This window comes from Micropterus dolomieu, linkage group LG23 (assembly GCF_021292245.1).
Source record: "Micropterus dolomieu isolate WLL.071019.BEF.003 ecotype Adirondacks linkage group LG23, ASM2129224v1, whole genome shotgun sequence".
In the NCBI taxonomy this organism is placed as follows: domain Eukaryota; kingdom Metazoa; phylum Chordata; class Actinopteri; order Centrarchiformes; family Centrarchidae; genus Micropterus; species Micropterus dolomieu.
The window spans coordinates 15,139,957-15,164,615 of NC_060172.1; the positions used below are offsets into that span (position 1 = coordinate 15,139,957).

The window sequence follows — 24,659 nt, forward strand, 5'->3', positions numbered from 1 at the left end:
TATATATACACACACACACATATATATATTTTGTTTTTGAAATATGCATTTTAAATACAGGTATCATAAATACTGCCCATCTCTGGCAGCAACTACATAGAGATTCTGATTTGGGTGTTGCAGGAAAAAGTGTGTGTGTGTGTGTGTGTGTGTGTGTGTGTGTGTGTGTGTGTGTGTGTGTGTGTGTGTGTGTGTGTGTGTGTGTGTGTGTGTGTGTGTGTGTGTGTGTGTGTGTGTGTGAAGTAGCAAAAATATCTTGGGTGAGAAGAACGTCTGGCTCGTAGTACTTTCAGGAAGTGAATGCTGTCACACATGCAAAACATTAGTAATTAGAGAGAAGTTTAATGACGGCTTTGTTCCAAAGCAGACTGTGCGTTTGACGTTTATCCTTCACTATTGGTTATCACCTCCATTAAAAGTGAAATACCTTCAATCTGAGAACCATTCTGGGCAAATAAGTGCAACATAACTACTTTGAAAATGGTGAAGGATGCAAATTATGGTATTAAAAATTATTATTATCTTTTGACAACCTGTGTGTGTTTTTTCCTTGTCATCAGGATCTGCTCAACACAACTTGGTCTGGATTTAACCTGTATAACCTCTATTAAAGAAACATAACTGGTCTCATCCAAATATAAAATATGTCTATGTGGATTACCAAGTAGGTCTGGAAGAATAAAAATTTCCTTCAAAGATGTAGAAATCATACTGAAGGGAGGCCATGTGAATAAACAAAGACTGTGGTTAATGAACACACAAAAAGCACACCGCTGCTTCCTGTCTAACTCTGAAGCTTGGAAACCAGAGACACCTAATGTGTGTTTTTTTTTTATATATCTATATATATCTATCTATCTATATCTATCTATATATCTATATCTATATCTATCTATCTATCTATCTCTCACCTTATTCTCTGGAAATGTAAACCTCACCTTATTTACAAGACAAAACAACTGCATCAAGACACAAACCAAGAGATGACCAGAGCAGATGGGAAGAAGGCAGAATAAAATAGGAAAAAGCATGGAAGATGACAGGAAATGAAGAAATGGTAACAAGAGGAGCTAAATGACTCAGCTCTGTGTCACCATCCTGCCCATGTACCTGGGATGACGCCTCATGATGTCAAACCACTGCCCTATTCCTCATTGTAATCAACAGCGTAAAGGGTCAATTTGATAAAATAACCTTTTAAAAAGATTACAAAAATACAACTTCAAATAAATTCTACAAACAATGCTGGCACATGAAACACATAATCTCTTTATCATAGTGGAGCTGATGAGATTTTGAGCATTCCAACCAAGAAATACCACAACCTCAAGGTGGCTTATCATAAGTGCCATAACGCCAAACCTAACAGGAGATAAGAGACTGGCTTGTAATCTCTCCAGCTCGGCTTTATCTCAGTGTCCCTCAAGAGTGAGAGCCCACCCACAGGCTGTCAACACAGCAGGAAGCAGATGCATGGCATGACAGGGGTGAACACTAGCAGGGAATGCCCCTGCTGAAAATGTCTCATACACTGTATTGCTCATCTGACTAAATGCCACTGGTCCAATACTGTAGGTCTTTAGTGATGTAACTAGTAATTTGTACTGATAATATATTGGTGTTTGATCTCTCTCTCTCTGACAGATTTTTTATCTATATATAGTTTTAAAGAGCCTAAATGTCCACAATTTTTAACTTGCCATACTTAATCAAAGAAAGTAACATGTGAAAAACAACAATTTAATTATTTTTTTTAACTTTATTATTTATTTATAGATTTTACTTGAAATCTTGTTTGACTTAATATCCAATTAAATGTCATCAGGAACAGTCTTTTTAGTCCCACTGTGTTACCTGTGTTCATTACTTTACTGTTAATAGCTATATGTGTACTTTTACTTTGGCATGGCCTCATCAACAGAAAGGGGCAACGATTAGAAAACAATTATGAGTGCGATATGAGCTGATTTACAAGTAAGACTGTTGGCAGCTTTTCTATGCTAAAGTCAAACTAATGAAATTAGTAATGAAATAGTTTACATTCTTCTTGTTAACATTAGATTTGCAGAATGTGAAAAAAACATTGGTGGGGCGCTGTAATTCTATATTTCATTGGTGATGCTTTGACCATCCTAATCAATTAAAAGGGATTTAATCCTATTAGGGTTGACAGTAGGTGTTGCCTAAATTGACTTTGTGCTCGTTAAAAGCGGTTGCCTTTCTGGGTTTTCTGGAGTCCGTGCTCTCTAAGCTCAGACGTGGCCGAGACCCCAGATCCATTACCTTCGAAAGAGGAAGGGAAACTAGGATACTAATGAGATTCCCTCCTTGTGCTACAAACACTGCCAGCGTGACGTTCGCGAATGATTCAGACATTTCTGTGGTCATCAGTGCGGTCATTGCATTCATCACTGTCCTCTATTAACTTCATTGGGACATTTTCCGACTCTCGCACAATATAATTACCAGTGTCATATGGGTGGAGCAGGGAGAGCTTGGCTACAAGCACTAGGTCTACAGGGGGATAGTGCTGTATGGAGAGAGTACTTCCATTCACTTCCTGACCTATGTTAGTCTTCTCTGGTGGAAAGGTTCAAACTTGACACACTCCTTGCACCCTAAAACATGCAACTACACACAAACCACAGTATAAACAGACAATCACATACCAATACACACTAACTGACATACATCTGCACACACTAACACATTTACTCACCTGCAAGTCAAAGAACTTGCTGTAGCGTCTGTAAATGATTTCCGTACTGCCATCGCTCCAGGACACTTTGATAATATAAACCTGGAAAAGCAAAAGACAAAAACAAAATGGAACATTTAATGGCGCCGTAGAATGGAAATCTGTATTTCCCTTGGCATAGTTGAATAAAAAGAGTTCAGTGCATGTAATTGAAATATTGTGAGTCTCAATCTCCATTGTTTCCTCCTCCTTAAATCTTGCGCACCCAAAATACCCCCGAAAACCGCAGGAATGCCAGCAAGCGCTAGATGTTACGTAATTTCTGTGCAGTGCAATGTCTCTCACAGAAAGTGCTTTTACGGTTGTGAAGGAAAGGTTAATATTTTCTGGTTTCCCCTCTGATGTCCTCTGGTTGTTCTGCCTCAACTCCGTGATTTATGAAGTTTCCTGATGGACAGATAGCTTTACTTGTTCCTACTGCTACGGATTGCTAACCGCTAGCTGTTGCTAACTGTTATCAGCTGGCTCTGAACTAGTGGTCCAAAGCTTCTGTAGTAATGTTAGAGGTGTAAACACCAACACACCCCCGGAGCACCAAGCTTAAAGTCCAGCCAGAATGAACAATGGAAAGGCTAGCTGCACGGCTAACTAAGTAGCTAACTTAGTAGCAGCTGCTGTTAGCAGTAGTTAGTATCTAAATAATATGTTTTTTGAACATTAAACCATGTAAACATTTTCTACTAAATACTTGTATGAACCTGAAAATGAGCATTCTACGGAACCTTTTAACTAACAAACAGCCATTATTGTCAACCACTTGTAATCCCAACCCCCTGGGGCATCACTCCTGACTCATAGTGCCTGTAATTGGCAGTGCTAGAGAGAATAGCACGAGGAAAGGCAGACACCAGGCTGGTCAGGCAACATGATGCAGTGGTCACTGTCATTATCCGTTCACATGAACGAAATAGGGATATCCGATTATTTCACTTCCCGGTCTGTTTGCATCACTTCCTGCTGAAGTCATTATCCTGTGTGGAGCTGTTTGACTATGCTGTCTTTTTAAATTGCAGCTCTTTGGGTAACACTGTATTGCCATAAAGAACTGAGCAGCAAAAGCAGCAATGGAAAAATCAGTTCATGAGTTTGATGAATCCTTCAATACAACAGAACATCCCATTCTAAATGTTTGCAGACTGCAGAGACACCATTAAAATACAGAGACGCCTTGTATTGTATCATTTGTGGCACCAAGTTAAAAATGTACTTCTTGTACATATGAAACTGCAAATTCCAACAGCCTCATATCAACAACAGTAAAACCTCACAAAGCACCCAGCCTAGGCTAATCATTGCAGTCTAGAGGCAAGACACAGTTCTTTATTTATCCTCTGAAGAAGAAGAAGAGGGGAGAGGCAGGGAGGTGATTGGAAACTCCCTGGTGGTTCACTGTGTCTGGCTGCATGCTGTTGGCCCCACTCCCAGACCTTCTCTGGCCTTGCTCTCTCTTCCAGGGCACTAGAGTCAGACATGACCACGGTTGGATGGACCAACTACAGGAGCTGTACAGGCCAGCTGTCTTCATGAAGTTATGGAGTTATAGCCTAAAGCATATATTTATTCCAAATTCAGTGTGTGTGTATAAACTAATGGAGGGCTATGGTAGGGTCAGGGTATTGTCTGTGGCCAAGTACTACTAACTAGCCTAAATTCTCAACAATTAAGACGGAGAACTACTATATGCAAAAAAATAACTATAGTGAGCTTCCCCCCCCCATTACAATCTAAGCTCTTTAAACTATAACACCTACAATGGCAACTGAGGATGAAGACATAGCATAGAAGAAGAGCAAAGCTATTACTTTAGACATAAAAGCTTCTCTGGTCAATATACCACTAATACTGCCAATAAAATGCTCGTATATCGGTAAGTCTCTAGGGTATATGATTTTTCAGGCGGTTTTCATTTTTACAGGATAGGTTCAAGAGCTATAAGCTGCTTTTTGTACTCTTAACCACACCTCCAGGGTTCTGGAAGATTTAAGGTGTCCAGTTTGGCATGTGTAGAGAGAGTAGCAGAGGCACAATACAACATGGGCTGTACCAGAGAGCAAGCAGACAGATGGAAAAGACACAGGACCTCGAGAACTCTGTGTCCTTGACCACTAGCACTCACAGCGGTATAAGGTCTGTTAGTCCCTCAACCCAAGCATCATTTTCACACATACATGGATGCAAACCAACATAAGCATTCAAGCGTGTGCACAAACACACAGAACTAACACGAACACCTGCTAAGGCGTTGGCAGTGTCTCTTACTGTTGGCCCTCTAGATCGCATGATGTCATATGTGTTACTTTAAATCGACTGAGCATTTCTGCAGACAAAGTCGCCCACAGGTATCTCCCACTATTCATTTTCAGACAAGAATGATGAAAGCTCTATTGTTTATGAATAGCAGAAAAAGAAACCAATGGGTCTTTGTCTTTTTGACATTCTTGTCTCCCACACAAGCTTGACAGTGCCAGTGGGGAATGATAGTTTAAAACAGGAAAGATATCCCGACACACAGTAATGGGAATCGAACAGATACCCTAAATTGGCACAGATACTGTGTGCCGATAGAGAGACACTGTTAATGAGATAATCACAACATTATCACCTGACATCTCTTAGAGATATAAGGATATTTTCTCTTTGAATGTCTTCATCAACTAAACACTGCAGAAGTAGAACTATTCTGTGTTAATAGTCTAATTATCAATAGATTTTGTAATGTTTGACTAAAATAAAGCCCCAAATGGTCTAAATAAAAACTGTCCAATGTACAGTATTACGGAATTGAAGTGAAAAATCTACAAATACCAAACTTCCCTTGTCCAAACATTGCCTTGTGTTCACTGTGATGACCTTAGAAACCCTGTTAATTATACTTCCTGGTTACCAGTGCCTTTAGGTATGTTTTTCTGAGTAAATTGGAGAGCCTGAGGCATGACAAAGCTGCAATTTGAACTCTATCCTCAGGGGGATTAGTCTGGAAGGTTTGTGGACTGGGCTGATTTGCCTATTAAGATGTTTTCTGTGACCTTCCACTATGACGGCACACATAGGGGGAGCAGGAAAATGACAAGCATTGAAAGACATTTTGCTACACTGCAGACTTGAGTAGTAATTTATAATCTCTATATTCACATACATTGTTCTTCTGAATTGCTTATAAAGTAGTCACTTGAAGGTATGTAGACTTAGGGAGGGTCAAAGATCAGATAACACAAAACAACAATACTGACCTCAATCCCTGTAAGCAGTAAAAGACAAAAGTTGGTGGTACAAGACTCAAACAAAGAACAGCCTGACTCAACGGTAAGATGTCAGCTGGGGGAACAACTTAAACAAGGCTGTGTAGCCTAACTATTTAAGGCTGTCAAGTTTCAGTGTTTATTGTCTTTTCTTCACTATATGGGTTGTTGGGGATCTAATAAACCAATTTTCTCAACAGATAGGTGTGCTAACAGGCTTTATGATAAAATAATGATTGGTCTAATAAATCTGAGCAAGTCTAACGGTCCACTTCGCCTGGCGTGGTAAACTGTAATTTGATACTGTCTTTGTTTTTATTTAACCCGACAGGAAAGGGAGAACTGCGAAATAACCTCGATCTGTTGCTCACTTAAAGCAGCAAAACCCTGGCGCTGTGATACTTAAATGAGGCTTACGTAGTGTTTGTTCGGATTTCTCCGCTTCTGGACATCTTGAACTGTTACTTCTTGCACGGTGCGCCGTGGCATGATTTCCTCTTCTTTACGCCTCAGTCAAAAAGAAAAACAGCAATCCCTGTTGGGTTTTGCGATCGATCAAACCCGGTTGAGAAAGTTTGTACGGCGACGCTTCTTTGTCATCCGCGCCGCTCAGACCTGTGACCTCTGAATGCAACAAATGGTATTTTCCGTAAAGAGGTCTACGTCAAATTTCCTGTCCAACATGCAGCCGTTCAGTAGCCAGAAGTTGTGGGTCGGTTCTTCGCTTCCCCCACTTCTTGTGTCTAGTCCCGTCCCCGCTGACTGTCCAACCAAACTCCCAGCCTATCCCAGCTCGCCCACTCCCATTAGAGCAACCGGGAGGCTTCATAATGTGCTCCATGGACCAACCCTCCAGCGTCAGAGCAAACCACAGGATCACTCAGCCACGGGTTCAATCAATACACTTAAAGCTGCATAACGTTACAATATTCAGCTGTCAAACTGTTAGGTGACTTTAGATATGTTTGTATTTGAAACGTTACAACTAACTTTAACTTTACCACTTGGAGTGGCAGAAGCTGGACATTTCAACCATTTATCCATTACCTTTAGCTAACTATTTAAACCATGTTGCCATTATTTTTAGCTAACGTTAACTAAGCTAACAATTTCAACGATTTAGCCATAAGTTCAAACTTACTTTAAAGCTATTCCAAACATTATGTCGTTTTTCATGCTAACGTTAGTCATTTCAACTATTTACGTTAGCCATACTTTTAGCTAACCATTTAGCCATATAGTTCTATTTCCACCTTATTTTATGCTATTTCAGCCATTTATGAATTGTTAGTTATTTAAACAATCTAGCCATTAACGTTATTTTTAACTATTCCGGCCATGTATCAATTACTTTGAGCTGTCCATTTTAATCATTATTCCTTAACGCTACTTTTAGCTAACACTGTGTGTCCTTTAGCTAAATGCTAACGTTGAACTATCTAGACTTTTCTGCTTTGTGGCTAAAAGTTAACGTTAGTTCACACTCTCTTACCTGTGGTGTTCAGGTGTTATAGCTGACTGTATGTGCAAATGCATTTTAAAATGTTTTTGTTTCAAATTAGTTGAACTAAGTTAATCACAATTTTTCCACGACCCCTGGCAACTGCCAAGTGTCTAACTAACATTAAGAAAGTACCCTCTGGCTTACAAGCAAGTTGGTGTCACCGCCAAACAGATTGTAAAGGCTTTGTGATTTGGGGCTATGTGATTAAAACCCGAATTGACTTGCGTGATAGAAGTGTGTGAAAATATCTCAAAGGAAACAGCATCTGTTCGAGGTTTCAGGATAACTGGATAAAATGTATTATTGTTAATTATGGGACATGTGAATATGGCATTTTATGGATCATCAAATATTTTTGTAATTTGCTCATCTCCACAGTTGCTGGTGCATTTTGACAGCAACATAATATGCTTTTTAACCTAAATCCACCACAGGCTTCCTGTAGACAGTTAAGTTGCAAGTAAGTCTCTCTGGGTAGTAAAAGTTGCTAATAGTGGTGGAAAATGTAAATCTTGTATGAATTGGGGTGAAAGGGAGGAACAATTAAGTTTGACTCACTTAAGACTGCATCACAAGATATCCTCGTGTGTATGTGGTTAATGTTTCTCAGTTATGAGATGACTAAACCTGCGATGGGTTAACCTGGAAGTGAGATCATTTTATAATAAAGCTCTCTGTTAATATCACAGTGATACGCTGTTCTTTGTTTTAAATGTAACCATATTTATTCATAAGTAACTCAAACAAAAAGTTCATACTTCTAACATGTCTCAAATTTACAGATTTAAAAGAGCCTATTGACCAAGTTTGATATTTGACTGACAATTTCGTTGCTAGACAGCTCCATCTTTTGGTGTCTTGTACTCATTACATTAATACTGTATATGTGGCAGTTTTTCCCCTATCTGAGGAGGACATTCCTTGCAGAATTGCAACATATTAATATAAAATGATGGCTGGCTTACAGAGAAAATGTCAGGAGAAAGAATTGTCATAGCAAGCTGAAATTCAGAATAAAATATTGATTGAACAAAAATTGAACAATTTATTCCTCATGACAAGTTACTCCCCAATTTAAACTTGTGACAATCTTCATTTTACTTCCAACTGGATTATGGAAAGTAGAAACCACTTGAAACAAAAGCAGAAATGAAGTTAGAATTTATTGCATCATTTAATTCCCAACAGATAAGTCCACATTGAGGGATGGAACATTTTTCATACAAAAGGAGAAGGAGAAAAGTATGCAAGAGTCATAATTATTAGGAATATTTAGTTAGTTTCCAAACTAAAAAGGGGAACTTTATAAAAATAAATGGCATTCGGTGGAGAAAAGGTAATAATGAAAAAATATACAATGGCTAAAACATGACTTAATTTGCTGTCATTAGGGGGGAAAAACATGTAGTTCCCATAATGTGAGACATTGGTTTTGAAATGCTGTCAGGCTGTATTATATAGAGGATGAAGAATTGGGACTGTTGCATCGTAAGATAGATTTTAAATGTGATATGAAAACACTAGTGTCAGAGCTGTTGATTAAAATGTTAATTTTCAGGCCACTGAAAAGTTGTCATTTTTAGGAATTGGGAATTGTTATCTGCAGGAAGGTAAAGGTTACAGGTTGCATAAAAGATGAAAGTCAGAGGTCATATTAAAGGTGAAGGGTCAAGGGTAATTTAAAGGAGGAGAGGTCATATGAAATGTCACCGGTAAAGACTGAGACTTTAGAGGTCATATGAAAGGTGAAGGGTCACTGCTGTCACACATTTGCAGCTCCAGGTGTGATGTGATGCCGGAGAAACGTTCCTGCAGCGGCAACAGATAACCCAAGGCTTCCCCCTGAGCCACTGGGCCCATGTAATGAAAAGGACGGATGTTGAAGATCTTCACACAGTGTACTGGATTAAACAGAAATAAAAAATTCAGTTGGATATTAATGCCCTGTTATCATCCCCTTGCAAGAGTTTTTTAATGTGAATACCTTTTTCCTCCAATAATTTAAGAATATCAATGACATTTTTGTTATAGAAAAAGATGGGGCTAATGCTAAGGGTGAACTCACAGACATAACCAAGAATATTTTGGGAGTTTAAGCTAATTTATACATGTGAAGATAGGTTGTTCTCATTAGGGTGAATAGATGTGTAAAATAGGAATCCTTCCTGATCAAAAATTTTTCAGCAAAAGGACTTAGAAAACATTTGCATTCCCCTCATCTTGGTCAACTGCTTCTAAAAAGCTATAAATCTCTCTTCCTCTTAATTACAATTTGTACAAATGTATATCACACCTTTCTTGAATTGCTGCTAGGCCACACAACAAATACGAAATATGGCTTATAATTTCTCATTTATTATTTCCAAATGGATCAACATAGGCTCAAGACCCTAAATCACAACTTTCTTACCATCTCCTTTTCATTATTCTGTAGACAAAAACAAGAAAGCTGCAAACTTAGAAACAAACAACCCAAAAAGTAGGCTAGCCTATAACACCATCATTAAATCCTACAGGCTCTTAATGATGAGTGTCTCAGCATTAATGTGGGTATCATGGCAAGGTAATGTGTCCCTGTGATGTCTAATCATGTCTGTGTTTTACCCAGAGATGAAAGGAGCTGACACTACATGTGTTCTTCTGATAATACAGTTCAATTAGGGGTAGAGGCAGAATGAGGACTAATGATGTTTACTCATCACTCCAGTGTCTTTATCAACTCAGGATGCTCTCAAAGTAAACTCACTCACACAAGCGCGTACAGACACAAATGTACTGTACATTGCAAAGGCATGTGCGTGATCTTCTGTCAGCCTCTATCCACACAAACGCTGATGCATCGCTTTGTTCTGTAATGATGGCCCTTAGTGGGGGTTATTACTCATGAACAGCCTTTGATGGTTTCACATGCAGCTGGGTCCTGGTGTTAGCGGCAACCAGGAGTTCAGTGGAGTCTCAGCCCCCTTTGCAACACCACCTCTATATCACTCCTTCATCCCCTTAATAACCTAACACCGCCTTTGCCCTAGCCATGGCCCTATATACTACAGATTACAGGAAAGTACTTGCAGTGGTAACAGTACAAGGTTACAGTTGTCCAATCAAACCTGCTTTTTCATTACTTTCTGTTGCTGCAAATATCAGTATGACTTCCAGGTGTAATATCCCCCAGCGGTTTTTAACCATGCTAAAGACGTTGTTCTATGGAGAGGCCGACACAGAAACACACTCTGTAGAGCAGTTTGTTCGTTCGTGCTGCTGCAGACACATGGCGGTCCAACACTGAAGGGTTTATGTACATAGAAATGTCTCATTCTAAGGTAATAAAAACATATTATGTAAGATCTTTATACACCACTGAAAATATATTTATGTATATTATATTGCATTTCTGTCAAGAGATCCTCCCAAATATTACACACTGGACCTTTAAGTAAAATTTAACTGTTTACTTGGATTATATTTATTGTATTATGTATTATATTTAGAAAGACAGATGCGCTCAAAAGTCTAGACTTTAATACTGACTTCTATGTCAATGTTGGTTGACATAACATTTTCAAAGGCTGGATCCTATAATTACACAAATAGTGATAAATAATTTTCAGAAGTTTCTTTCCCTTGCTGCACTCACTTTCAAGTACTGCATTGATATTCTGTCCTCCTTACCATCATTGAGAAGTTTGACCCCATCATACTGATGCCCAGCAGAGTCTTTCCGACTCACTGGACCCGCTAGAGAGCCTGAGAATGGAGTGTTGACAATACCATAGTCATCACACACCAGGTCCACTGCTTTATGTAGGTCATCACCTCTGTAAGAGGAGCGACAGAAAAGATTGGAATTACAAAGTCTTCTTAAAACTGTTTTTAATTAGTCATATTTTACCAAATTAGTTCAAAAGATATTCTAATGTATCTCCCCAGCCCTCCACCCAGAGAAAGCTAGACTGATCAACAATAAAACTTAAGTAATCATTTAAGGTGATGTCATTTCCAGACCAAATAAATGAGCCAATTCAAAGGAAACAAGAGACACCAAAGTTAAAATACCTTAACTATTTTCTCTGTGATGTGGAGCATTTGTCATGTCTACCTCCTAACCAGTCTGATCACACAAGAGAACATGTCGGAAGCAACATAGTGAACTGTTGTGGAGAATATGCCAACACCAGAAATGCTGCATAGTCAACCCACGTGCACTTGGAAGATCTCATGTTGCAGCATGAGTAATCTTCTGACGTTTAAGCGAGAAGATCACCTTCTGGAGTTGAAAGCGCCACAGCCATGTGCATCACACGACCTCACTCTGTTGTTGTGGTGACCAGCACAAAGAATACTCCACACTCCAACTACAGAGAGAGGCAACAGAAACTTATATGTTAGTCCCATACTTTCCTTCTCAAAATACACCATATTTAAAGGCAGCTGCATTGCATTCCATAATGCATAAAGCATCACAAATTACATTAAAATATATATATACTTTAACACCCACTGAGTCTGAGTCACCTCATGTTCCATTCATTTGGAAATAAGGTCAATTACAACAGAAAGACACTATTCAAATGTTATATATTTATGTTTTTTAGATCAGCGATGTGACAGACATTGATACAGCCTCACACCCACAGTATTTTAATGACTCAGACAGGAAAGAAAGGTACACAAGCCTTTTAATCCCAATGTGGTATGCTTGTACAGCAGTCTGTATGACTGAAATAAGTGTTCCATGTGCTGGATACTTCTCACCTTGTATGTGTTTGCATTCATGTTTAACTGTGTTGCTATACCTGGCATACAACACTGCCGTGTCTTGGCCCCCAAGCACTTGTCTTTTAGGTATCGGCCTTGGCAGATGTAACGGTGAGGCTGGCAGATGCCTCCCAATTTGGCGCAGCTGACATCACTTCTTGGTCCCATGGAAACTCTCTCACTTCCTGTCTTCCTTGGACTCCCAGCCTTAGGTCTCCTGTCATTTGTGGTTGTGTAATTTCTTTTCACCTTGATGTCACTGTCAGCGTTCTCATCAGAGCTTTGAAATTCTTCACCTCTCCTCTTTTCATGTTCTAGAGCAGGACTTAACAGGACACCTTGAGGCGAGATGAAAGGCACAGAGAGTTAAGGAGACAGGATTAATAATGAGAATGTTCCTTGAAAAATCTTTCGATTTAAGGATTAAAATTACATTTGTTTGAGTTAAATTTTTGGGATTACCTTCAACTTTGGATATATTTTCCTATTATTTAGAAGAAGACTGAGATAATTTTACTATCTATTAAAATTGCCAATCTACACTGTTCTGTATTTTGTAGTGCTGCTGAACTGTGTCATACAGATAGAGATGTTTCTGTGTTTCAGCCTACCCTCATTGATATTTATGGGATGGACAAAATAATAGAAACACCTGTCAGTATAATGTAGTATATTTTAACAGCACCACAAATTGTAACCTCCAAAATGACCATACCGTTGAATCAACACCTCACTTCAACAGAAAACACAAAAACTGAACACTATATTCTTCTTGAAGGTAGGTTTTATTGCAGGACTGTTATATTGTATTTATCTTTTATAATACACACCTACCAACCTACTTAACTATTTATTGCCATCTCAAGTCCGTTTAGATAGTGAGACTGTTGAGGTGGGTTAGAGTTAAATGGATTCACTTTAGGGCTCAAAAAACATTTAACCAACCAATAACAAGAAATTCACATGATCACAAAGAAAGAACATTTCTATTCCACTCAGACTTCGTGAAGCGTGTCACGCCTAACTGCTGATTACTATAAAATGCCATACAAATCCTGTAATATAATAAAAAAAAAGGTAAAAAGCACACAAATGGATGTCAATGGAAAAATTTTAAGTTCACAGAACATGGTTTTGATTGTGATTTTGAAATACTTGGTTATTCATAACATTTTATTAACATTTTTAGAGACTTTGTAGAAATGTCTTAGCTTACCGCCTGGGCATACTTGTTAGGAACTGTGTAATTTATCCAAATAGACAGACAGAGACATAGTTCAGTTATTCATAGTGTGTTTTCTTTCTGACAGAATACTAATTATCCTGCCCAGACATGAGTCTTTGATCTTCATTAACTCTATTAACTAGAGGCACAGAAAATATTTCAATCAGGCTGCCCTGACACAGGGACACATGCTGGGCTCAGTGATTGAAAGAAGCTGCTTATCACTAGAAGGCCTTAATGACTGGGAGACTGTCAGGCAGGATAGCTGTGCTGTGGCATAGCAAAAGCAATTTTCCTTAGCAAGAGAACTAAAAATAGAAAAAGCAAACATTTTGTGACAAAAATGTAAGTGTGCCTGTTCCCTTAGCAATAACCCCTTGGAGTAGAATTTTACGGTGTTTTGCGGAATTGTCGTTAGTGCGTGGCTGGGTGGTTGCTACATTGTTGCGTTCCAAGGGTGTTAAGCTGATGATACACGGGGCAACTTTTTGAGCAATGTTGCTGGGCAATCTTGCTAGTGGCAAGTCCGACTATGTTTTGAACGGATAGCGGTGCGGGACGGGTGGCAGAGTGGTGGGGGGAGGGGATTACGGTAGTAATCTTTACTCATTACCATTGACGGCAACGTTGCCCTGCACGATTGCTCTAAAAGTTGCTCTGTGTATCATCAGCTTTAGGGTGCTACATACTTTCAGTGTTTTAGTAGGTTCTTTGTGTGTCATTATGTTATTGTGATGTGGTGATTGTTTGGAAGGGTGTGGTTGTTAGGGCATTTTGAGGCACATCCACTGAGTTCTAACCAGTCTCACTTTTCTCTAACCAAGGTCCTGATACCTTCAAACCAGTCTTTTTTTTGTGTTTTTTTGAGTGCTTTACGGCCTTTACACAAAATAAGAATAAGTATTGTACTCACATAATGTAAAGATATCAGTTTTAACTAGAACTAAGTAATCTGTTACATGTTGGATGTTGATATGTTATAACTGAGATGATTCAACATTAAGCATTTTACTCCTTTGTTGCATGTTGTCCACATATGTGGACAGTTAAAAAAAATTAAAAATCAAACAGGATTTTGTAAAAAATTTAAATGTATTTGTATTTTAGCTCAATTTTGAGTAATTAAAATAATATAAATCTAGATAATGTTTTAATAATTCATGCATGGGAGGGTTGTGCTCGCTGTGGCAGACTATGGCCATATTTTGCTATTTGCATATTAGTTATTGTTTCATCCTACTGATTTGACCAGCGTCTCCATCACACATGTGTTTATAGCTTCAACACTGTCATTAAAGCAAAATTACTGAGTAATATACTTTACTATATACTTTGCACTTTTTCAAAGTGTCTGTCAGAGCTTCACTTTCTATGTTTCTTTGGACAAAGGTGAAACACTTATAAAGCAGTGTCTTTGGCTTGAGCATTGTTTGAGATTCATGGTAGATATACACAGAAGACAAGACACAAAAGACAAAAATATTTTTTTTTGACAAGGAGTGGAAACTGACCTGCTACTCTGTCAAATAGGGTTTATGGCAGCTACATTGTTTCATACTTTACTTTTATGGCGAGGTATTCTGTCTGTGGGCGGGAGACTACAGATTCACACAAATACGGTTAACCTTGTAAGTAATAGAAAGAGGGATATTCAGTCAAATAGTAACAACAGTTGACTACAATGGATGACTGCGAACAGAGACAGAAATAATTCTCTGTTCTGATTGGCTGATGTGTGCCTGTTAACTCCACTTGATATACAGATCTCTGGGTACCTCTCTCATGCAACTGCAGAGACAGTTGTGTCCAGCATTATGGCATGTATCATTTTATCTCTGTAACAAGATAGCTGTCTCATTTTCACATAGCTCAACAGTCCCTCAGTTAGTTCCTTAAGCATTGTAGATAGACGCAATTATGTAATGTTGCATTTAGCATTCAATCATGCTTTGAATGTCTCATCCAACACACAGTCACCCCAGCAAAAGCCCCCCCCCCCCATGATTATAGTTCATGGTTATGTGTAGCCATTTTGTGTGTGTGCCTCTGTATTTGTGTGGTCAACTTGATATAGTTACTGTACATAAATAGTCCAGGCATGCGGCATATATGTGTATGTAGATGCATGCAGTAGGTAACTCACAGCATACTAGCAGAGCTGCAATGAAGCAGATCCTAAACAGCATTCTCATCATCAGAGGATCAGGTCAGAACTCAAAAATCTGCAGAACAATGATATTCCACCTAGTCAGGTTGGTGTCATTCCCATATAAAAGCAGCAGGCATTTACGTATATCTGGGATATTTATACATACATTTCACCCTAAGAATCAAATCTGAACTGTATTCTTGCACACTCACTTTATACCCGCATATCTCAAGTACCAAACAGAATCAGACCAAAAGCAGCTTCTGACTGAATGCTGCTCAGATTTTCTAGTGAGAGAAAATGGAATAATACATACAAGTCTTACGGAGAAGTTGTTGTGTGGCAGCTGGCACAGTGGGTAGAAACACAAAGCAGGGACTGTTGGAAAACCAGCCTGCTGTGGAAGCTGCAGGCCTGGGCCACAGGATGTTTCCCCACTGTCAATATTGATATTGGCCTTTAAAAAACACACCCATTTAGTTGCTGGAAAAGGCTCACTTTATTGGCATTTTGTTGCTATACTGAAAGTTCCACAGAGCTAGTTATTGGCCGCTGAGAAAAAGCAGCTGGAAGTAAGGCTTCAACAAATAACTTTACTGTTCCATTTGAAATCAGTTACTACCAACTGTGCAACAGTATTAACAAATTAAATTTTAGAACAGGTAACACAGCAACAGGCAGCACACACTTCACACAACAATGAATAAAGAAACTGGCAAAGATATATACAGGGACTAATGAGCAGGGCAGGAGCAACACAGGTGACAGAGATCAGACAATCAAGCACACAGACACACAGGAAGGCAGAGTGATCACCTGGGAAAACAGGCAGGCCGAGGGATTACTGGGGTAACAGACAGAACACGGGTTACTAAACACAGACCATATCAAAATAAGATGAAACAGATCAGAATAATATAAATGACAAAGTAATCCAGACACAAGCAGACAGATCAGGTACTAAGTGAGCTAAACTGAACATGCAAATGAACAATGGAATAAACAAGGCTAAACAGAGGAAACAGAAGACAAGGAACAAAACCCCAAAACAGAAAACAGGGACCGAGCTACTAACACAGAGTGGATAAAGTAGACAAGATAACAGAACAACACAGACAAACTCCCCAACAAGACACAACAGACAGGACTGAAACCCAAAACACAGACAAAATAACCGAACTGCCCAATAAACACAGAGAACTAAATGAGACAGAGCAGACAAGGCAGAATGTGACAAAGAGGAATGTTCTATCACAGCCTCATATGAAATACTGTATGTTAGCGATTTACTTTCGAATCATACATTTTTCATTAAAGATAATTATATATATCTAGTAAATTTTTTGAAATTGTAATGACTTTCAGCACGTTGCAGTATTATTATTATACATTTAGTTCAGTAGAAATTCTTCAGAAGAATTTAACAAGGTAATGTAAAAATGTGATGTGTATAACATAATTTGGGAATTATCTGTTTAATCATGATTTTAAACTTACTTAGGGGGACATTTTATTACAGTTTCTTATGTTATGATATTGCAGTCATGTTTCCAACAAAGTACATTTATATAGTAGTAATTTGTTTCCCCAATTGCATTTTGGAAATGTAATTACTGGCTGGATTATGTTCACAGGCGTGTCAGGCAGTTAGTACAATGTCAGTCGCTACAAAGCTGCACACGGAAATACATTATCATTCTTTCTGCCAGTCCAAAAAGTCAGTACGAGTTTTTCAAAATGAAGATATTTTCACTTAAGGGTGCATCAATACAGACTAGGCCTCATTTTATAGTTCAAATTACACTCCCCCATATAAACCCATCTGTATTTGCTATGCAGTAAGCAGTCACAGAAATGTGTGAAGTCTCACCACTGAGTGCCCTCACACTATCAAATTCTGGCTTCTCCCCTTTAATGAGACAAAAAAGTAATTATTTTCAATGCACGAGCCTGCCAATTGGCCAGGTCTAATGCAATGGAATTTAATCAATTGTATGAATTTTGTCCCCTCCCATTTGGAGAATGAAACATACGTACATGGATGAATGCTGTAAAGCATGTGGCTGTAGGGTTATTTAAGAGTCTGCTTTGTGCAGTATGTATGTGGTGAAAGCCAAAGATGGCAAATCAGATTTACTTCAATGTTACGTGGATGGTAATCTAGTTAAGAGCTTGATGAAAACTGTGTGAAGGCAATCCTTCTGACTGGGTGTGGTAAAGCAAGCGTGAGCTTGTTAAATGTGTCTTTATTTCAAACAAGTCTTAGCTGGCATGAGCAAAAAGATAATTTGCGTATTGTAGCACAAGAAATGATGAGTTATTTGATTTCTGTTTGCTTATTCAAATTTCTCTTCATCTGTATGTTTAAGTGCATCTTACTCGACTGATGTATTGTGGTGCAGATGAGGTCACTGTAGAATTTTAATGCTTTTATTCAAATTCAGAGCCAGTTACTCTCTCTGAATTACAATGTACTGAGTGTAGGGGAATGGGCTCAATGGTGGCCAGTGGAGAGTTGAGTCTTTTGCAGCCAGACAGCTTTGATAATCAAATATCTGGGCAGAGGATTATACTGATGGACCGTATGGCTCGGAATTTGAAAAGGAGAGAGGGAATTAGGAAGCAAAGGAGACCAATAAAAGACACAGAAAAAGGGGAGAACAATGAGAGATGGATTAATAGTGAGTGAGTGAAGGAAGAAGGGAGGGGGAAGGGGGAGGTATAGTGAGAAAATAGGCAGAAATATCTTGAAGGACAGAATGAGAGGGGGAAAAGAAAGACAAAGAAAGAAAGATAGCCACCTAGACAAACAGAACATGAGAATTAAAGCAGTAGAAACTCCAGCCAGCATGCCTGCAACACTCTGCTCCAGCAGAAGAAAGGCGTGTGTTGACTCTTTGAGAACCCTTTGATAAACATGGCTACTTAAACAGAAACACGCACCGCATTCTTCAAACTCCTGGGAGGATAGGACTGACATTTCACTCCGGCTTCTCTGTCAGTTAGTTCTGACATTTCAACGGAAGGGAGCAGAGATGCCACAAGTGTTTCCTAGCAACAGTTTGCTGCAAAAGCTTCCCCCTCCCGCCCGTGCTCCTCCACCACCACCCCAAACTCCCTCCTTCCCTGTGATACGAGTTGCAGCAATGCACCACTTGCCTCAGACCTGAAATACATTCTAATTCTCCTAACTCTCCCTCCCGCTCCCTTCTGTTCCCTTCAGCAAATAACCAGGCCTGCATCAAATGGCATTCAGGACCCTGTCATCTGTAAAGAAAAAACACGCAGCAAGGCTTTTCCTGTGAAGGTTGAAGGCACTGTAACTGAGAACTGTCGTCAGACAAAATATCAAAAGACCTCAGCAATATTTCACCCTTTTACAAGTGAGTGGTTACTGGGCATCAGCCTGAACTCTGACTCTTTCATTTGATTTTTACTGCACCTCTTTGGCTGCTGCTCAGGTGAAAGGAACATCTCACAAAAACAGGCTTGTGAAAAAGGCTCTGTGGTGCGTTGATGGATCAGAACTGCTCAGTGAGTCTAAATCAGCTTTCTCAACACAGCGGCACAGTCACACCCACTTGGCTCTGCTGATTTGTAAACATATTCAAGGGGTTTGGGGAGCAGGTGTTTAGCCAGCCTGAGCAGACAAACAGAGCGCCGTAGGGCAGGGGTTGAACTCTGAGACGCTGGCGGCAGCAGACAGGGGGCACCAAAGTCCGAATAATGTGCTCTCCTAAAAGCATTTCCAAGTCCGCCAAGGGAGGGCTTTCCAAAGGCGTAACTGGATGGGCTGAAGTCTGGTCACACGTCTCTGTCTCTCTCTGGGTCTGCAGGGAACAAAAGAACATTTAGACAGAGCATATCTTTTAAAATATACAAATGTCAATCTATGTCCTTCATCCCTCTTGTGAATTCCCATGAACCTACAGCAAAAGTTAAAAGCCGACCTGAGCAACAAGCAGAGAGACGGCAAAACAGAAGGCTGAATGTGACTGGAATCTTAATGCCCATCAGTGTTAAAAGCACTGGCTAGCATCAAATAAAAGAGACAGTTTGTTATTCCAGGGCATTAAATAATATTTCTACAATGGATGTGTGCATTTGACACAGCTTGAGGTCCGCTACACTTAGGAATGTTTCCACAAAAACAAAAATAGTATAAAAGGCACAGAGGGAGAAGTCACATGACTCAGCTATGTCTATTTTTATTCAGGGCTTTATCCTATAATAATGATGTTTCCTGTAATAGAAGTTGACATTTGGACCAGTTTTTGCAAAAAAGGTAACTACTGTGTATCTTATCTTTTGCGTTCAAGAAAACGGCTCCATTTGACACTTAAACCTGTAACACTTTCTTTCTGTTGCTTCACAACCTTCATTCTGAGAGGATTAATAGAACCCATGACACAACAAATGCAAGGGTGGAGGAGAGAAAACGTGAAGTCACAGATCACAAAGTAAAACTAGTTGTTGGGGAGATCGGAGGAGAGCTTAAACTTTAAGGACCGGAGCCTTTGAGCTGCGCAGCAGTGGACAAAATGACAGGAGTGAATGTGATAGGCCAAGGCGATGAATGTCATGCGTGTCATGGCCAATCATGTACGGATCAAAGCGAGGTTCCGTGATTGATGGATCAGTGCGGAGGAGAGCGAGAATATCAAACGCAGCAGGGAGGGTGGCTAAATCACATCCCTTTCGCTTTGATGAGGACAACGACAGAGGTACGCAAGAAAAAGATAAGGTGGAGCAGGGCAATAAATGAATTAAGAGAGAGAGAGCGACGTCACTGCTGAAAAAAAACATGGCAGTCAGCCGTGTCACCCTCACTAGCATCTGATCCCAGCCGGGGAGGCAAAGAAAAAGAAAGCAGGAGGTTTTTTTTTTGTAAAACTGCTGCTTTCTTAGATGAAAGAGTTAGATTCAGCTTATCTTTCTGGATATAGCCATGCAGGAACATGTACCACAAAACCCTTCTACATTTCAGCCACAAGAGTGCAGAATAATGTGTTTAGACTTGGTAATTTTGAGGATTTATCTGCAGAAGGGGAAATGAGACCCAGATATTCAGTTCATCATGAAGCATATCCCAAGTGTTAAATGTGGCGAGCACATACACAACAGCTACCGGATCGATTAACCTGTGCTGTGAGGTTGCATTGATGAGTTGCCAAACATCACAGATGCCCGCCATTTTCACATCAAGGATTGCTGTTGCAATCTCATACAGACCACTATAAGTGAGGACAATACATTAGAAGTAAGTTCAAAAAGTCTCAGGCCTATGTAGCTCCTGCTCTCATCTAAGCAACATCTCATTTAAAGTCTGTTCATTAAGAAGCACCTAATTACACCCACATTATCTATAATTACAGTGTTTTTACATCACGCTTCCAAGATAAAACTCCTTCAATGCAGCTTCGATGTATAATTAGCCTTTGTAAGCACCTTCTACACACATAATTAAAGAGAAATTGATACTAATACACCTGTCTACCAGGCAAAGAAAATAGTAGTATCTACAAAGACACAAACTGAACCTTTTCACGGGGATGATTATTGTTTAACTGAACACTACGTTGATACAATGCCGGGATAATACTCTGCTGAATGGAGAGGTGTGAGAAAAAGCATCTTGTATCAGTGAAATAAAAATAGAAGTTGGAAGAAGTAGATATGTACAATTTATGGACAAGCAAGGCAGGAAGCTGCTTGGGACCCCAAATAATTGAGGGGGCTTCCAAAGAAAGACTGATTTAAATCACTCTTTCGTATTGACAGCTACAGCAAAATAGCCTTCCTAAAGCCACTGCTGCAATGACATATACCTGCAGACCTCCCTAAATGAGCCCTGTTTCATTCTGGTCCACTTGCTTACTGTGACTTTCAGTTTGTTTTGAAGCAGAAACTCTAATCCTGACATGCAAAACGATGAGTTGCCCTTCCAGCACCCACAAAAAACTGAAACTTTTCTCAAAAGAGAGAACAGTGGAAGAAGTGGAGGAAACAAAGTGCTAAATGCTGAAGGCAATAAGATGGAGCAGCGACTTAGCAGGAACCTATTAGACCTATTACTATTAGACATTTAGCCCTAGGCACCAGTTTGCCATAGAACTGTTAACACCAATAATTACTACAGTTTGCTGACTCAGCTCAGCTAGAATGCGTTTTAGTGACTGTAAACATGGTAATGAAGCAACACGTCCTCATACCTAAACAACAGAACTCCCAAATTATGAAATAATATATAATAAAGGTATTTTCGAATGAAGAGCAATTAATGTGCCTAGTCATTTATTTTCAATGAGAGACAAGTGGGCAGGTAGGGAATCCAGGCAATCTGATCTGTGGAGCAAGAAGCAGAGCCAGATGTGCTGAGCATGCCTTTGGTGTGGGAGACCAGGATTTGATTCCCACTGTGACACATCAATCAATGTGGCTGTGAGCTAGGCACTTGACCCCTTGTTGCTCCAGAGGTGTGCGACCCCTGACATATGTAGCAATTGCATGTCGCTTTGGATAAAATGACTAATTATAATTACTAAATATAATTTTTCTCTGTGACACGCAGCGTAAACAAGCAGGAACCTCTGGGTCTGAAAGTTAAGCCAATGCGGAAGTGCCTCGAACTTATTGGAAAGCAGTGGGCAACTGCACTGGTTGAAAAAAGAAATCCAGTTGCATTAAAATCTATTAAATATAACCCTACTTCTCACACTGTCTTAATGATGTCTGAGTAGGTTCCTTCTCAGTCATCCAGGTCATAGTTACCCAAAGAAAGTAGTCAAGGACAACTGGACTTGGTTGAAGATACTAGACATTTCGCCTCTCATCCAAGTAGCTTCTTTAGTTCTGACTGGCAGAGAGTCCCAACTATTTACCCTCTATGAGGTCATTACCAAGGTGGATGGATCCCTTTCCTAATGAGTTTACGGTCTCAATCACTAGTTTTAAGTCTTCTTCAATACAACATGATGTTAATTTTGTAAATGATGGTCCCATTTAGAGTAAAATAGACAATAAAGAAGGGTGTGCTTCAGGGCATGGCTACTTTGTGATTGTAAGTTGACCTTAGAGATGTAGAAATGTATGCCCCTCCCCAAATCCACCCTCTCATCCAAATATGGTTACTCCTGAAAAATGGGGAAACTTTATTTGACATGTACTTTGATTTGTTAGTTTTTAAATTCTTCCTACACAGACTTTGTAGCTGTTTATACTACTCCACCTGACTTCCTCATTTGCTCTTGTCATTATTACTACAGCCTAGAGATTACTGCTTAACAATGAATGTAAATGTGGGTCGTAATAAGCTGCTTGCACAGACGACCTATGCGGCCGGATTTTTGGGGAGGACATAGTCTGGCTCCCAGGAAGTAGGCTGTGAGCCTGCCATTTGAATGTTGGAATTCTCCTCCCCTTCAGCTATCTTCTGACATTATTTTGCAAGGGCACTGCATCCTGGGCTTACGGCCACAATTGTGATTGGTTTAAATAAATACAAACAAGCCCTCGTCTTTTACCCATATACCAGAATGATAATTGGTTCAACCAGACGTTTGCTAGTGTGGAGATAGGTCTGGCTATGTGAGACTAGGGAGGGCTGTCTGTAATGAAGGAACAGTGCTATATACCTCTGAGGTATACTTTTTGTAGTTTTTAGACAACAATGGAGCTCTGTGGCACAGAGGAATAAACTATCTCAGGCATTACATAGACAATACTTGTTAGTAAGATCAGTTAATAAGAACAATAAGAAAACTACAAAGTTTCCCTTGCCACATCAGCAACATACATTAAACAATAGGTTATGGAACCAGCCTGTCAAAATGTTTAGTTACTCATGTATTTGTTTGAGAATCCATAGCAAATATACAGTATATGTAATACTTCTTTCAATTCATTTTATTACAGAGCTATATTAATAAAACCCAGAGCTGTGTTAATTTTAAGTAATTTACAACACTGGGCTTAACCCATTTCCCTTTTATGGTTAAAGAGGTGGTATTGTGCTCATTTTCAGGTTCAAAATCTAATTTAGGGGTTGTATCTGAACAGGTTTACACGGTTTAATTTTCAAAAAACACCATATTTTTTTCATACTGCACATTGCTTCTCGTCTCTAAAAGATCTTATTGTGAGTTGCACATGCGCAGTTCCTAGTTAAAGACTACTAGTCAATCAGAAGCAGAGAAGGCCGGGTCAGTAAGAAGACACAACTTCGTTTCAGCTGTACATGTTGCTGACCAGCTTGGCAACATAGACTGGAGCAAGAGTTTCAGAGTGGTGAGCTATTAATCTGGGACAAATGTATCTTTCATCCATAAAGTTTTAACTGTGCTCTGTCTCTACATCACAGTAACAACTTTATGTCCATTGACTGCCTGGAGGGTAGCTAGCATTTGGAAGGGAGAGGAGGTGTGTGCTGCAGCTCAGTGTTTTTTCCACCGGTGTTTTTGAGGGCGTGTTGGACTAGCTACTTGGCGAGAGTTACATGACGCGCATTTAGCTTTCATCCCTGTGTCGTCACAGGGATGACAGAGAAGCTGGACTACAAACAAGCTGTTTTCAAGCAGTTCAGAGCATTGTTTTCTGTGGGAGGTGGGAACTCCCTTTGGGGTAGACTTTGGGCTTTTTGACTTTGCAAACCTATTACATGCAAAAAAAGGGTATATAATTCAATAAAGGAGAGGGAAAAAGCCACAAAGCATAATACCACCTCTTTAAAGTTCAGAAAGGCCCTATCAGATTCTGACCCTGCTCACCTCTGAAGAGACATAAACAGAGAGATAGAGGGGTATTTCTGACTGGGCTGTAATCTGTGATCTCAGGAATACTTGGGGGTGAAGATGTCAACTGCTTCCTCTGTCACATCTTTTTTCTCACCGCAGGTATTTTCTGGTTTTTGGCCAGAAGATGGCAGTAATAGTCCACCAGAGGAGGACACTGAGGCAGGCAGGAGGCACACTGCAACAGCAAGTATCTCATAGGTTAATTACATAGCACTCTCATGCCAGAGAATGTGATTG

The 24,659-nt window shown here is 39.6% G+C and overlaps 2 protein-coding genes across 6 annotated transcripts in view; both read right to left on the reverse strand.

Moving 5' to 3' along the window:
- The window catches only part of sh3pxd2b (SH3 and PX domains 2B), a 46,347-nt gene extending 38,730 nt beyond the window's left edge, over window positions 1-7,617 (reverse strand). Inside the window, exons 1-2 of one of the 3 annotated variants that reach the window (XM_046040568.1) lie at window positions 7,490-7,617; window positions 2,720-2,800 (exon numbers count right to left, since the gene is read on the reverse strand). Coding sequence is in view for 2 of the 3 variants with exons in the window: in XM_046040566.1 (XP_045896522.1) it covers window positions 2,720-2,800; window positions 6,415-6,486 (153 nt within the window). In the remaining variant the exon portion in view is untranslated. Of the gene's footprint in view, window positions 1-2,719; window positions 2,801-6,414; window positions 6,940-7,489 lie in introns of those variants that run through there. The other 2 variants (XM_046040566.1, XM_046040567.1) reach the window with 2 other exon arrangements.
- Window positions 7,618-8,539: 922 nt separating this feature from the next.
- On the reverse strand, window positions 8,540-16,304 carry LOC123963628 (leukocyte cell-derived chemotaxin-2-like). 3 transcript variants are annotated; one of them, XM_046040613.1, is made up of 6 exons: window positions 15,956-16,304; window positions 15,625-15,703; window positions 12,295-12,594; window positions 11,763-11,853; window positions 11,171-11,316; window positions 8,541-9,402 (listed from the first exon to the last, which is right to left on the reverse strand). In XM_046040613.1, the coding sequence occupies exons 2-6, from the start codon at window positions 15,674-15,676 to the stop codon at window positions 9,236-9,238; spliced, it is 756 nt and encodes a 251-aa protein (XP_045896569.1). In that variant the 5' UTR covers window positions 15,677-15,703; window positions 15,956-16,304; the 3' UTR covers window positions 8,541-9,235. The 3 variants fall into 3 exon arrangements, with proteins under 3 accessions (XP_045896570.1, XP_045896569.1, XP_045896568.1); XM_046040612.1 differs by having other exon boundaries at window positions 8,543-9,402; window positions 15,947-16,304; XM_046040614.1 differs by lacking the exon at window positions 15,625-15,703 and having other exon boundaries at window positions 8,540-9,402; window positions 15,947-16,304.
- Between the last annotated feature and the right edge of the window lie 8,355 nt (window positions 16,305-24,659).

Coding starts and splice junctions, on each gene's coding strand:
- LOC123963628 (XM_046040613.1), bottom strand. CDS start 15,676: ATGATGAGAATGCTGTTTAGGATCTGCTTCATTGCAGCTCTGCTAGTA. Junction 12,595..15,624: donor TGCAGCTCTGCTAGTATGCT/GTGAGTTACCTA, acceptor TCTCGCCTCAAG/GTGTCCTGTTAAGTCCTGCT. Junction 11,854..12,294: donor ACGGCAGTGTTGTATGCCAG/GTATAGCAACAC, acceptor CTCTCTCTGTAG/TTGGAGTGTGGAGTATTCTT.